A 13,306-nucleotide genomic window follows, 5' to 3' on the forward strand; every position below is an offset into this window, starting at 1 on the left:
GAGATTTTTCCTTGGTTGCATTTAAGAATGTTAGGCTTCCGTTTGGATTAAGATGCAGCCCATTTTTACTTATGATATCTCTGTATTACATATTAGTTGCACAAGCATCTGACCAGTCAATGTTGTCTGAATTGAAGCATTCAATATATTCACTATATATATGGATAATGGAGCTGTCACTTTCAATGATTCAGAGAGTTTATATTGGGCTTATAAACAGATTCCTTGTATTTTTGAGCCCTACAATTTCAAGGTTCAACAGATTGTCACAAATGATAGGGAATTACAGGAGGAAATTGATGTAGAGAATAAAGTAGTCACGCCTGAAATAAATAAACTGTTCGGTCTAACATGGGATAGGTACTCTGATAAAATATTTACAAAGCCCATTAATCTAAATGCTGAAGCTAAAACTAAAAGGTCCATATTGCAAACTATTGCTTCCTAGTTCGATATCTCTGGATTCAATATGCCATTATTTAACAGATGTAGATTATTTATGCATAAATTACAGTGTCGAAAGAAACTTGGATGGGATCAAATACTATCTCAGGAGTTGCAGAAGGAATGGCAAAATATTTCAAAGCAGTGTAACAGAGCAGCACCTTTACGTATTTCTAGATTTGTTGGTCCTCGTAATGGTAAATATAGTATTATAGTGTTTACAGATGCCAGTCGTGATATATATGGATGTGTCCTTTATTTGCTTCATAATGAATCTAATAAGCTTAATTTCGTTAATGCCAAAAATAGGCTAATTAATAAACAGCTAGATGGCAAGTCGATGCCAGCCCTTGAGTTAAATGCAATAAGTTTAGGAGTAGAATGTGCTATGGAAATTTTCAATGACTTATCTGGGTCACATTGCATGAAGCCTCTACAGATTGTGAATATAACTTTATATACAGATTCCATTTGTGCTTTACATTGGCTTAATGCATATTCATCTAAACTAGATAAAATGAATAAACACACAACATTTGCTCGCAACAGGATTCATAATATTCAGAGAAAGTGTGAAATGTTTCCTGTTACTTTCAAATTTGTTTCTGGTAAGTCAAATCCTGCAGATTTGGTGACAAGATGTGTGTCGTATAATCAGCTTATGAATTGAAATTATTTTTCAGGACCAAGTTTGGATGAAACCAATATTTCAGAGCTATCGGTCACAATACCATCATTTGAAATTGGTGAAGAGAGCAATGGTTCCCATGGTCTTTCTGTGCTTTTGTCCAGTGCGGAGCCTCTCATTGATATTAACAAGTTTTCCCCTTTTAGGAGACTAGTGCTAGTATATCGGAAAGTTTTGATGTGTGTCCAGAAATGGAAAGTTAGAGCAGGGTTGAACTGTGATAATGATGATTCTAGTACTCCTTACTTTGCTCAAGCCATTAATCTATTGATATCTTTTGAGCAGAAGAAATATTTTCCTGAAGTTTTTGAATATTTCAGTCAAGTTAATGTGCCTATTAAAGACATTCCTTCTATTGTGACAAAGTTTAACATATTTTTTTGATGAGCAAGGTTTGCTTAGAGTAAGAAGTAAATTTAAGAAGTGGTATTTAAACAAAGATAACAAGTTTCCCATTCTACTGCCTAATGATAGTTATCTCACAAGACTTATTATAATGAATGCTCATGATAAATTACTTCATTCTGGTAGTTATGCCGTATTGACCGAATTAAGAAGAAATTATTTCATACCCAAACATTTTTCTACTGTTAAGAAAGCTTTGAAGCAGTGTATTCATTGCCGTCGGTTCAATAGTCGTAACATAAAACTTAATCAGAATTCCTATAGAGATTTCCGTTGTTATCCACCTAATGTACCTTTTGCTAATATATTTATAGATTATCTTGGTCCATTTTCAGTTATAGTTAGTGGTGGGACACATAAAGTATGGTTATTATGTTTGACTTGTACTTGGTCTAGAGCAATTAATATGGAGATAGTTAAAAGTTTAAATGTAAGTGAATTTTCAAGAGCTTTTCAGATGCATTGCTTGGAGTATAGGATCCCTCAGTTGTGCATTAGTGATCAGGGATCGCAGCTTGTAGCCGGAGCTAATATTATTACCTCATTTATCAGGGATCCAGAAACTCTGCTTTATTTTGAAGAAAATAATGTTGCCCCTCTTTCCTTTCAACAATATTCCAAAGGTGCTAGTCAGTTGGGATCTATGGTTGAGGTGTGCGTTAAATGGTAAAAAGGTAAATTTTTGGAGCAATAAAGAATAATATTTTATCCTATTCGGATTTTGAATTTTTAGTATGTAATGTGATCCATCTCGCTAATAGACGTCCCATAGCTTTTAAGGAAGTTGATAGAAATGATAGTAAAGATTCTCTTCCTGAACCAATCACCCCTGAACATTTTATCAGAGGGTATGAGCTGTCTTCTTTAAATTTGATTCATGAATTGCAGAACATTCCACAAGATCCAGATTTTGATTCCAGAGACATAGAGAGGAGTTACCAGGGTTTGTGCAAGGTTAAAGAAAATCTTAATAATATTTATCATAATGATTTTTTAGGTAATTTATTATATCAAGCTATTGACCGAAAGGACAGGTATCATCCGGTTTCTCATGCATTGATAAAGTCAGGAGATGTAGTTTTTGTGAAGGAGGAACATACTAAAAGGAGTAATTATCCTCTAGGATTAGTTCGCGAAGTTGTAAGTAATGATTTGGGAAAGGTGACCCAAGTAACTGTACTGAAAGGGAAAACTAAAAAGATTACTAAATTACATGTAAGTCAAATAATTCCTTTCCTTAAGAGTAATACTACTGATGATATAGTTTGTATTACTGATATTAAGAATGTTCCTGATGCTGTTAGAAAGAAAATTTCCTCGCGGCCTAAAAGAAAAGCTGCTACGATAAGTGAGGAAAGAACAAGAAAAATGTTTCTCTAATTTCATATGTTCATTTACAGCGATGAAGATTTTTTACCTTTGAAAAACCTTCATCCTCTTCCGTGGACTAAACGGAAATTAAAGTTTCTTACCTTTGTTTATTAGTATATGTATATATGTATTTATCGAAGTAAGGAAGACTTTTCTCTTAAACTATTAAAATAACTAGTTAAATTACATTTATATGCTTGGTTCCATCTAAGTCCTGCTTGCTTACTACGAACTAAGTAATTAGCTAACAAGCCTTCTAATCACGCCATTTTCTCTTTACTTGGGAGGTTCATGGATATACCCAAGTCAGTCTGGCCTAGCATACCATACCGTCCATATCTTCACTGGCAGTATTTTGGCACGAAGATTTGAGCTGCTAGATTCGTGCTACAAGATTTTTATCATTGAATTTGTGCTGTGCTGCTATTTTACCGAACCATGTTTGGGTTAAGAGATTCAAGTGTTTCCGCATTGACGAAGTTATTCAACATGAACTAACTTCCCTTAATTTGGACTCTGAGCTTCCTTCGGCATGGGACTTTAAACTTCGAGGGCTTTCGACTCGTCTCATAGCTTGCATGGATAAAGGTGAGAACCAAGCATTGTTAGGGGTTTCTAAATGTTTAATGGTAATCATTATCCGTTGCCTTAAGCCTTCAAAGCACCAATATAGAAATAAATTCCTTCCTCTCTGATAGATATATATTGTGTACTATTAAACTAATTGTGATATTTTTACAATACTTTTTTTTACTTCTCTGAAATGTTTATAATAAATGTGGTGAAATGTTTTGAAGAGTTTTCCTAACTACCATTGTGGAATGTTCAAATTTCAGCTTACGAAATCCTCTTCAAAAGCCTCATTGTAGTCATACCAATTCATTTGCTGGGGCATCCTCGGACTCGGCATTGATAAGAGTAGACTACGTTCGTCTTCCTTAGAGGGTCGTTATCAGGGGGTGCTGGATTATTCCTCATAATCAAGCTGCGGGTCTTATCAGTCTGATAATAGATGATGAGTTTCACTTTCGTGGTCTCGTCGGTAGGTGACACGTTGTTGGTGACAATATCTTTGATGGCCTTCTCATCCCGCTGATATTCTGGGTGCATGAAGCTTTTGTAGTAAAGATTAATATCACTAGATCCGTTGGTGGAGGTGTCGGACCTATCTATAGTGTTTTCTGACCCCTGGCTGGCAGACGACCCATACCACTCGTCAATAGCTGCCTTCACTTCACGTTGGACTTGCTTGTTGCTATAGCCATTATTGATGAGGACCTGTGCGGCCCTTTCCAGCTCCTTGTGGGTGTCTGTCCATGACGAGTAGTGTTACAAGTCCCTGCGTACAAAGGCCTTGATGGTCGAGGCCCTGTAGCGGGCAGGGCATTTGCTCTCGCCATTCAGACACATGCCGAGATTTGTAGGCTTGGTGTAGACAGTGGTATGAAATCCCTCGTTGGTAGATGAAATCAAGACGTCCAGGAACGGGAGGCTGTTGTTGTCGCTGTTTTCAAGGATGAAGTAGAGGACGCTATTGTCCTCAAAGGTCCTCCTTAAGTTCTCGATGGCTTCGTTGGAAGTACAGTAGCCTTGATGAAGATATCATCAATGTAAAGGAAGTAAGCGAGGGTGCACTCGACTTTGGAGAATACCCTCTCCTCTACTACTCCCATGTAAAAGTTGGCAAAGAGTACGTCCAATAAGCTGCTATAAGGAATCACGCCCTACAGTGACATAACACCCAAATTAGTCGGGCAGACATCGTCGCTAATACCAAAATTATCGGCAGCGCCCCAGACAGCAGGCGCTTACGAATATTGGAAGCCCTGTTCATCCAGAAAGAGAAACCAGCATTGAATACGACTCAAGAGATGTTTCTCCTGCCATCCTGTCGTCGCACCAACGCTAGGAACCAAGAACAGGACCCCCAGAATGATGACAACCCCTATCCTGACACTCCTACAAATGAAGAAATCGTCTGGCCGAGCGCCGATTTCGGCGGCGAGCATGGTCCGGAATACCAGTCTGCTGAGCGTAGGAATGGGCTGCCTGACTTTCAGCCTGTCTCGGCGTGCGACTCAGTCAATCAGGGAGCTCGACTACCTCTCTCAGCCCAGTCCACTAAGCGAGATAGGAGCTTGCCTGATTTTTTGGCTGGCTCGGCGCGCGTCCTGACCAATCAGGATTCAGGATTCCTTCCTATCTCTCAGCCTGGGAGGCCAGGCCGAGCTCATCGTACCTCAGCCACCCGAGCCTATAACCTCCGCTCGACCAATCAAAATTTGAGGCCCCTTTCTACGAACCTGCGCTGGGATATATAAGGCCCCAGATCCAGCCACAGCCTCACTTCTCGCCTGAAGACGGAGCAAGCAGTTCTGAAGCGCGTTGTAATTTACTCCTGAGTTTGCCCTGTTGTAATTTTCGAGTATTACTTGTACTTGTGTCAATTACATTGAGTCTTAACCTGATTTGTATTCTTCACCCACCTGATGAACTTCGCCGACTTGCTAGCTGAATGTAGCAACCCAGAAAAGAGAATTGTCCGTAAAATTGAGAAATTGGACAAGGAATTCAATTCTGTCGATGCAGCAATAGTATTCAACTCTACATGTGTGAAGGAGGGTCTTCTATCAAGATATTATTATTATTATTAGAAAGGATATCTCTCCCATTTTGCATGTGATAGTGTTTTGGTTATTTTCTTTTGTTGGACGGTTACTTGCCCCTTTTAAATAGGCAGTGTTGCGAGTAATCTATTACATCAAAGTCCTATGTAAAACAAAGGTTAATTTGTAGTTTTAATTTTCCTCCCTCAAAAGCTCAGCACCGGAAACATTACCCATTTAATTGTTTTTGAACCGTTAAAAATTATTTACTGCTTCAGAAGAATCATTGGTTTTTTTAGTAGGTTAATGTTATTATTTTTTCATGCATACTAAATAATAGAGGAAATAATATCGTCTTCTTGAAGGGTATCTTGAGGTTATATAGAGAATAGGAGTCTTGTCCGTTCCAGCACCTGCTCTGTCAGTGTCATGTCCTGTTGCCTTGCCGTTTTGTATATAAAGAAGAGTGTTCCGTAATATATAACTCAGTCGTTTTCAATCTGCCTTTGAGTTCACAACTCCTCTCTCGGCTCGTCACATTGGTGACCCCGGAGTGACTCGCTCCTCCCGCCTCCCGCCTCCCCATCTCCCCTACACCCCTCACCGTTACTATGACGCCGTCAACGCATACCTTCTGCAGCAGTACTCGCCGTCGCCAGCCGCCCGTATAGCAACGCCTTTTCAGCTCTCTCAACAACCGTTAGGGGACCAAAGGGCTTCGCTCACCCTCGGGAAAATGACCAGTATCACTCGCCTGCAACCTGCCGCAGACGGCTCTCCTCGTGAGGTGAACCTGCTTCGTGCCCTTATGGACAGCTACTTCATGACCTTCAAAACCTCCATCAACGCCTCCACTCGTGACGAAGAGGACACCTATTCAACTTCAACCGAAGCTGACTTGAATGCTGTAGGACATACACGCCTATGAATGCCGTAGGACATACACGCCTATGAACGCCGTAGGCCTATGAATGCCGTAGGATATACTCGCCTATGAACGCCGTAGGCCTATGAATGCCGTAGGATATACTCGCCTATGAATGCCGTAGGACACACTCGCCTATGAATGCCGTAGGACACACACGCCTATGAATGCCATAGGACACACTCGCCTACCCCGTGACGAGCCGGAGCGGCAACACAGCCAACCATCATCCACCACTTGCTCGCACCCCAAACAACGACTTCTACAGCCACTCACTGCTGCTCATCGGCGCAGTTGTTACTATTACCTCTCCAGATTCAGGGCACCTATTTAACATCAAGCTCATGATTAGCCCTGACAGAATTCCGAAAACCGTGATCTCAGACTATTATTCCTTTTCTTTTTAGCACAACAGCACACCTCAGAGAAACTCGCCTCCGCACTTTTGAAAATGTTCAGTTATTTTACCGCAGGTAAGATTGTTATTGGATATTATTTTATCTATATGAACAAAAAAAAAGGTATATCAAATATTATTATTATTATTATTATTGTTGTTGTTGTTTTATTTACAACCCAGGTTTGAAATGCAAGATCCTATATCCCTAAGGTCCAACAGGAAAAGAAAATATCCCAGTAAGAAAAGGAAATAGGTAAAGTAAGTAAATTAACTACAAAAGAAGTAACGAACAATTAGGATATATTTTAAGATTAATAGCAACATTAAAACAGATTTTTCAAACATAATCTATAAGGAGAGTTATGTTATTCTGTTTAACGTAAAATCTTTTGCTGAAAGTTTGAACTTTTGAAATTTCATCGATTCAGGTCACCGCTGGAATAAATCTTTTACAATACTGTTTAGTATTGAGCCTCATGATGGAGAAGGCCTAACTATTAGGATTAACTGGATACCTTGTATTACGAACAAGATGGTACTGTCCAGGGAGATTTGAATGTAACGGAGGGTCAGAAAAATGAAAATTTTTATGCATCATGCATGATGAACTAAGAGAACAACAGTGCTGGTTATTAATATCTAGATCGGGTATAAGGGATGTAATGAGCCCTGAGTTCGTGTCCAACATATTAAGATGAGATTCAGAAGCTGCTGACCAGACAGGAGAATATTATCCGAAACAAATATGAATTAAATAATTTAAACACGGAAAATCTTAAGAGATTTTACCAATACGTCAAACTCTCTCAAATTGAAGATGTGAAAGAACTAATATTTTTCTCAAAAGTAAAATATCTGTGTAGAATCACACCTAAAATATAAAGTCATACTGATTGAGAGACACATTATCAATGCCAAGGTACAGAGGTTGAGGAGCCACTTTCCTAGACCTACTTTTGTTAGTATTCAACTTCATGTCCCATAATTTGCACTATGCACTGATTCTTGCTAGATATATAATAAGGGATTCAGCAACCCCAGATGTACATTCAATAGATGGAACTGTTGTAAAGAGAGTAGCATCATTTCCATATGGAACTGGCTTATTTTCTAGGCCAAACCACTTACCATGTGTATATAGTATGAAAATTAATAGGGCAAGAGCATTACACTGAGGAACATCAAATATCATATTCCTATACTCACTATGGTGACTATCATCCACAACTCTTTGTGATCTTTTACTTAGAAAAATAAAGTTATGTTAAAAAGGCTCAACCCAATCCTAACTGTTTGATTTTGAAAGCAAGAGCCTCATGAATAACACAGTCAAAGGTGGCATTAAAATCAAGGCCAATCATACGAACTTCCAGACCACAATAGTTGTGTATTGTGTATAAAGGTTTCAATAGTCTAACCGAAGCAAATATTTTGTTCTTTGGTAAGAAGATGAAGTTGATGTGGGTGTTTAGGAGAAATATATTGTTATATGACTTGACACTTTTAGAGTATATACTTGACTGAACTTGAAATAGATAATGGAAAGGGACCATTGGAGGCTGAGTCCTTAGGGATACAGGTAATGAATATATTTTTAAAAAAAATGCATTGTTTGCGGAAAATGGAGAAAACCCCGTTCAAATGGATCTGGAGAAGTCTTGCTATAATGAATAGAGACGTGTCCGTTTAAGGTGAAATGAAACCTGTGCTATATTCTGCAGTTGGACGAAATCACGTAAAACTTTAATATATTAAGTTAACTTCAGTCCTGAGTGCTTTAGGAAAGTGTAACCTAACCCATAAGTTTCATTCACAGAAAAATACAGATAGAATCAAAGAGTTCTGATGTGAAATGAGAGCGAATTTCACAAAGAAAACAAGTCCCTGACGTGACCTTGTAGAAATACCTGTGAGCAGTGCAATCCCTAAGAACATTCTTCACTATCCTAAAAAGACCTTTAATCTCTTTCAGAGTATCTTCCTTGTGATGAAGGTTGGCTTAAGCTTGGAGCTTCTTGGTATTTCTTAAGTGTACACACATCCACTTGGCATGAAAGCCGAAGAAAATGCATCGCTTTGGATTCTGATTTGGTCAAAGTAACTACCGATGAAGAGTATAACTTCCTGCGTAGTAAGTATCTATGTATGCACACACTTCAATGTTAATTAGATTAGTCTGCAAAGAATTCATAATTCTAAGCTATTACTGAACTTGAATGCAACACTTTTCATTTCGTTTTAAGTATACTTTACTGGTAACGTCTCAGAGAAATTAATTGTTAAGAAGGTAACTGTGAAACTTCTTGTGTTCTGTTCCGGTTTTGCTTGAATCTTTATCCAGATTACTAAGAGCAATAAAACCCATGTCATGTACAGAATGTTATTTTCATTTAGATATAAAACATTTCAGCAAAAACTGCTGGATGGTGTTAAATAACAACGAGGGAGTCAAATTCACATAATGATTTATTTGATACGATACAACGACCACAGCACAACAATAATAATAATTGAAATAGACTTCTGTTGGTGGAATAAAAAAAAATATTTGGTCGTATTCACTACAAATGCAAGCCTTAGGATATAGGCGTTTTGACTTTTAATAGAAAAAAAAAAAAACATTTCTTCCACATATACTTGAAAATATTTCTAGTTTTACCCAATCTAAATTTAGTGAAAGTTTAGAGGATCATTTGAAAACTACTGAGGCTTTTATTAATCACGTGTGTATGAATATTTCATTTTTACATTTCCTTTAATTACTATAACACTTAAATAGCAATGACTGATGCAGCATGCATGGGGATGCCCAACTGTGACTTATTTCTTCTTCTTCCCATAGAAAGAAAGTCACTGAGCACAGCCATTTAGTCTACATCTTAATTGATAAGAACTTTTGACCAGTTTCCATTGCATTCCTCCTGTAAAGAATGTCTTAAAAGGCATTTATAAACTTGCATCTTTTATTATAAAGACGAATATAAAGACAGAATTACAATTAATCTAATTATTTTGTTTGCAGATCTTGTGAAGGGTCACAATACCTGGGTAGGATTGACTGACCTACAAGTGGAAGGAATCCACGCTTGGACTGACGGAACTGTTCACCCGATGATTAAATCATGGTAATGAATGAAGCGTAAGAAACTGGAATTGAAATGTAGTTTCACATTAGTGCAATAGAAAAACACTATTATTATTATTATTATTATTATTATTATTATTATTATTATTATTAGTAGTAGTAGTAGTAGTAGTAGTAGTAGTAGTAGTAGTAGTAGTAGTAGTAGTAGTAGTAGTAATAGTAGTAGTAGTAGTAGTAGTAGTAGTAGTAAAGAAGAATTGTTTCTTTATCTTAGTGTTGTCAGGTGTATGAGAACAGACTAGAATGTGTAAAGGATATTATGTAACCAGAGAGGGATCCAATGTAGTGTTCTCTGACCAATCAAAGGACCCAATAATCTTCTGATAGAAGTGTAACAACCAGTGGCGGATTAAAATCCTTTGCAACCCTAACGCTAAGAATGTAGAATGGGACATATCATGAGAGCGAAACGAGTGAAAAGAGCATATTTTTTTTACTATGAACCTTTCTAGATGTATTGAAATCTATATTCTAAGCAATATCGAGGAAATTGGATCAATACGCAATCAAGATTAGGTTAATTATCTTATTTTGATGAACATAACAGAAATTGGCACAAAAATGATTATTCAGAAATTCATGATTCTTGGGGGAATGTATCAATGATATTTTGCAAATCATACTTTTTTTTGGGGGGGGGGGGGCGGAGTTGGATGCTCATTTTCGATGTACTCGACCAGTTAAGGTTGATATCTTTTTTTTTTTTTTTTTTTTCAATTTTTTATGTAATTTAATTTTGATAATGATCATTCTCCTTTACCAACACTGCCTAACTGTGTAAGACTGGTACGTAGAGGAATAGAAACAATTGGATAAGACTGTAATGGCAATGCAAGAAGGTTTTAAACAATTTAAAGCAATATTTACTGTAGAACATTGTCGTGATAAGGGTCATTGATTTTAAGGGACAAATTCTTCTTTACCATTATATTTCTGGCCGTTTTTTATCCTTTTCAGATCGTCATTACTATAATAAAAAAGAAAAGAAAAGTTACCATGAACTTGTGAATAGACAGTAGATCATCTGGTTATATCAGTGATAAGACTGTCCCAGACAACTTAGGGCGTAAACAATTGTTTTTTCTACGTGTGAAATTATGGTCATTCGAATCATTGCTACCAGTTTCTGTGAAATGCCTCTTAAAAATAGGACTACGCTTTGCTTCACAATGGTAAATTGGACACTGTATCATCAAATGTCTTTGAAAAGACCAAATTAGCTTTGTTTCCATACGTAGGAAAATTAATGTGAATACTTTTAAAATTTTCCAAAAGTGATTTTATGGCATCAACAACAGTAAAGTCCCTCAGCTTGTGAAAATAAGAATAACTTTGGCAACTTGCATATATGTGCTAGAAGATGCTCTGCCTCGACTTGTATCGTAACTCGGGTCAACATCTTCCTGAAGAGTTTCCAAATCTTTAATAATCATCAAATAGTTCAGCTTTAGCGATTTCACAGCATCATTCCTTGCTGACCAACGGTCTCTGACAAAGATTTTTTTTTTTTTTTTTTTTTTTTTTTTTTTTTTTTTTTTTTTTTATAAATGAATTCTACTAAAACCATTTGAACTTCGTTGCAGATGTGCCTATTAATAACTTCCAACGAACTGTGTAACAATACAGAAATTTATCAAATTTTCTAACAGTACCAAAGAAAAGAAACCGTTTCTACACAGCAACTTGCTGCAGCACTAAGAACCAAGTTGATTGAAAGAGCACTGTAATGTATGTACTCAGCTGATGGATTTCATTCTTGGATGACTGTTCGAGCTCAATTATATTTCCCCGACATATTATTAGTATTATGACTTTGAATTTATTCAATCATGTCCTCTATAATTAATGGGCTTGGTAAATTTCCCCTTCTTCCACGTAGATATATATATAAAAGATACTTGAATCAATCTTATGAGTGAAACTCTGAGGTCTGAGACAATGGAGAGCTGGTGTAATGATTGAATGGAAGAGGAAGATGTTGAAGAGAAATGGGAACGAACGAGGAATTGGCATTCTTGACCTCAGACAACGTTTGGAGAATTAAGCAATGAAAAAGTGAGTGGGCTGTGAGTCTCTAAAGTACGTTAGAGTCTTGAGGTGGCTGTGGGATTGCGTTATATTAGCTAATCACGTGGGAGTGTGTGGATAGGGAGAAGTGTAAAGCATAGGCTGTAATTTTATGAAGTTAGGTCAACACAAAATAGGACAGGTTTGGGAGTCCTCCATTGCTACTTGGGACACCACTTGAACGACAGCCATGTACTATAAGATCCCAATTATATTTCTGTCGTTAGCAGTGAATTAGGTAGAGTGATTATAGAATGATGGGTCAAAACAAAATTTCCATATGGCATCATTTTAAAAATGGAGGGTGGCCCCGATGATTGTAGAAAAATAGCATGCTCGACCCAGAGATGCTATTCAATGTCAAGGTGTAAGTAAGGGCACTGGGGACACCCAACAATAACGCTGTGAATTTATAGTTAAAAGGGGAGGAATAGAAAATGAGAGAAAAACATGGACAGAGTAACAAACGCAATGAACATTGTGGTGAAGTGAATGGTCATGTGTTATGTAAATATGGATGAATAATGTAGTGAAAGGTATGATACTTTACCTTCTTTCCAGGTGGGGTGACAGTGAGCCGAACACTAGCGAGGAAAAATGTATTCATTACTATTCTTCAAAAGACGATCGCTGGAATGACAGAAGATGCGACTCTTAAATTATGTAGAGTATAAAATCGTCAAAGTAGACGTGACCTTGTTCTTAAAATTAGTGACAGTCATTTACCAAAACGGAAAGTTTGTATATGGCTACATGTAACACATATATACTTGAAATTGATTTCTTTAGTTGAAATATCATCATCAACATCTCTGGAATCAAGGGTTTAAAATTCAAACTGAGATTCCAAGTTTCAACAATAAAGTTTCCTTCTAAATAAAAATCATTTAAGTCTCATTTTATTCTGCCTACAGGTACATCTGTGAGAAATCTGTATATGCAATTGATAGCTGAACTCCACTGTCTCGTAATGAAACTGTGTCGTCAAGGCTTAACTCAACTGCCTCTTAAAGAAATATATCTTGAAAGCTGAACTCCACTTTCTCTTGAAGAAACGTGGATTGAAACACTCTTGTTAGTTTTTCCTTATTTCATGTTTCATTATTTTTCTTGGAGGAAATATCCCATGTAAAAAATAATATATTTTCATATGACAATAAATCTTTAACTCTCTTCTCTGAATTTGCATGAACATTTAAATTAATGTATTGAAAACGTAACTTGAGAATAAATTTTAGAGCTAAAATAAAAATAT

The 13,306-nt window shown here is 37.0% G+C and overlaps 1 protein-coding gene across 1 annotated transcript; it reads left to right on the plus strand.

The window, feature by feature from the left end:
- The first annotated feature begins 4,840 nt into the window (after positions 1–4,840).
- LOC137617465 (perlucin-like protein) lies at positions 4,841–12,936 on the plus strand. The gene is made up of 6 exons (XM_068347487.1): positions 4,841–4,942; positions 6,026–6,179; positions 6,847–6,912; positions 8,812–8,970; positions 9,862–9,964; positions 12,613–12,936. The coding sequence occupies exons 1-6, from the start codon at positions 4,841–4,843 to the stop codon at positions 12,707–12,709; spliced, it is 681 nt and encodes a 226-aa protein (XP_068203588.1). The 3' UTR covers positions 12,710–12,936.
- Positions 12,937–13,306: the final 370 nt, after the last annotated feature.

The sequence above is a fragment of the Palaemon carinicauda genome, chromosome 23 (assembly GCF_036898095.1).
Source record: "Palaemon carinicauda isolate YSFRI2023 chromosome 23, ASM3689809v2, whole genome shotgun sequence".
Taxonomy (NCBI): Eukaryota; Metazoa; Arthropoda; class Malacostraca; order Decapoda; family Palaemonidae; genus Palaemon; species Palaemon carinicauda.

Bases quoted from the DNA above. Each gene is read 5' to 3' on its own strand.
- LOC137617465 (XM_068347487.1), top strand. From the start codon at position 4,841: ATGATGACAACCCCTATCCTGACACTCCTACAAATGAAGAAATCGTCT. The intron at 4,943-6,025 runs GTAGGAATGGGC...TCTGCCTTTGAG, and splicing joins GGAATACCAGTCTGCTGAGC to TTCACAACTCCTCTCTCGGC. The intron at 6,180-6,846 runs GTATAGCAACGC...TTTTCTTTTTAG, and splicing joins CTCGCCGTCGCCAGCCGCCC to CACAACAGCACACCTCAGAG.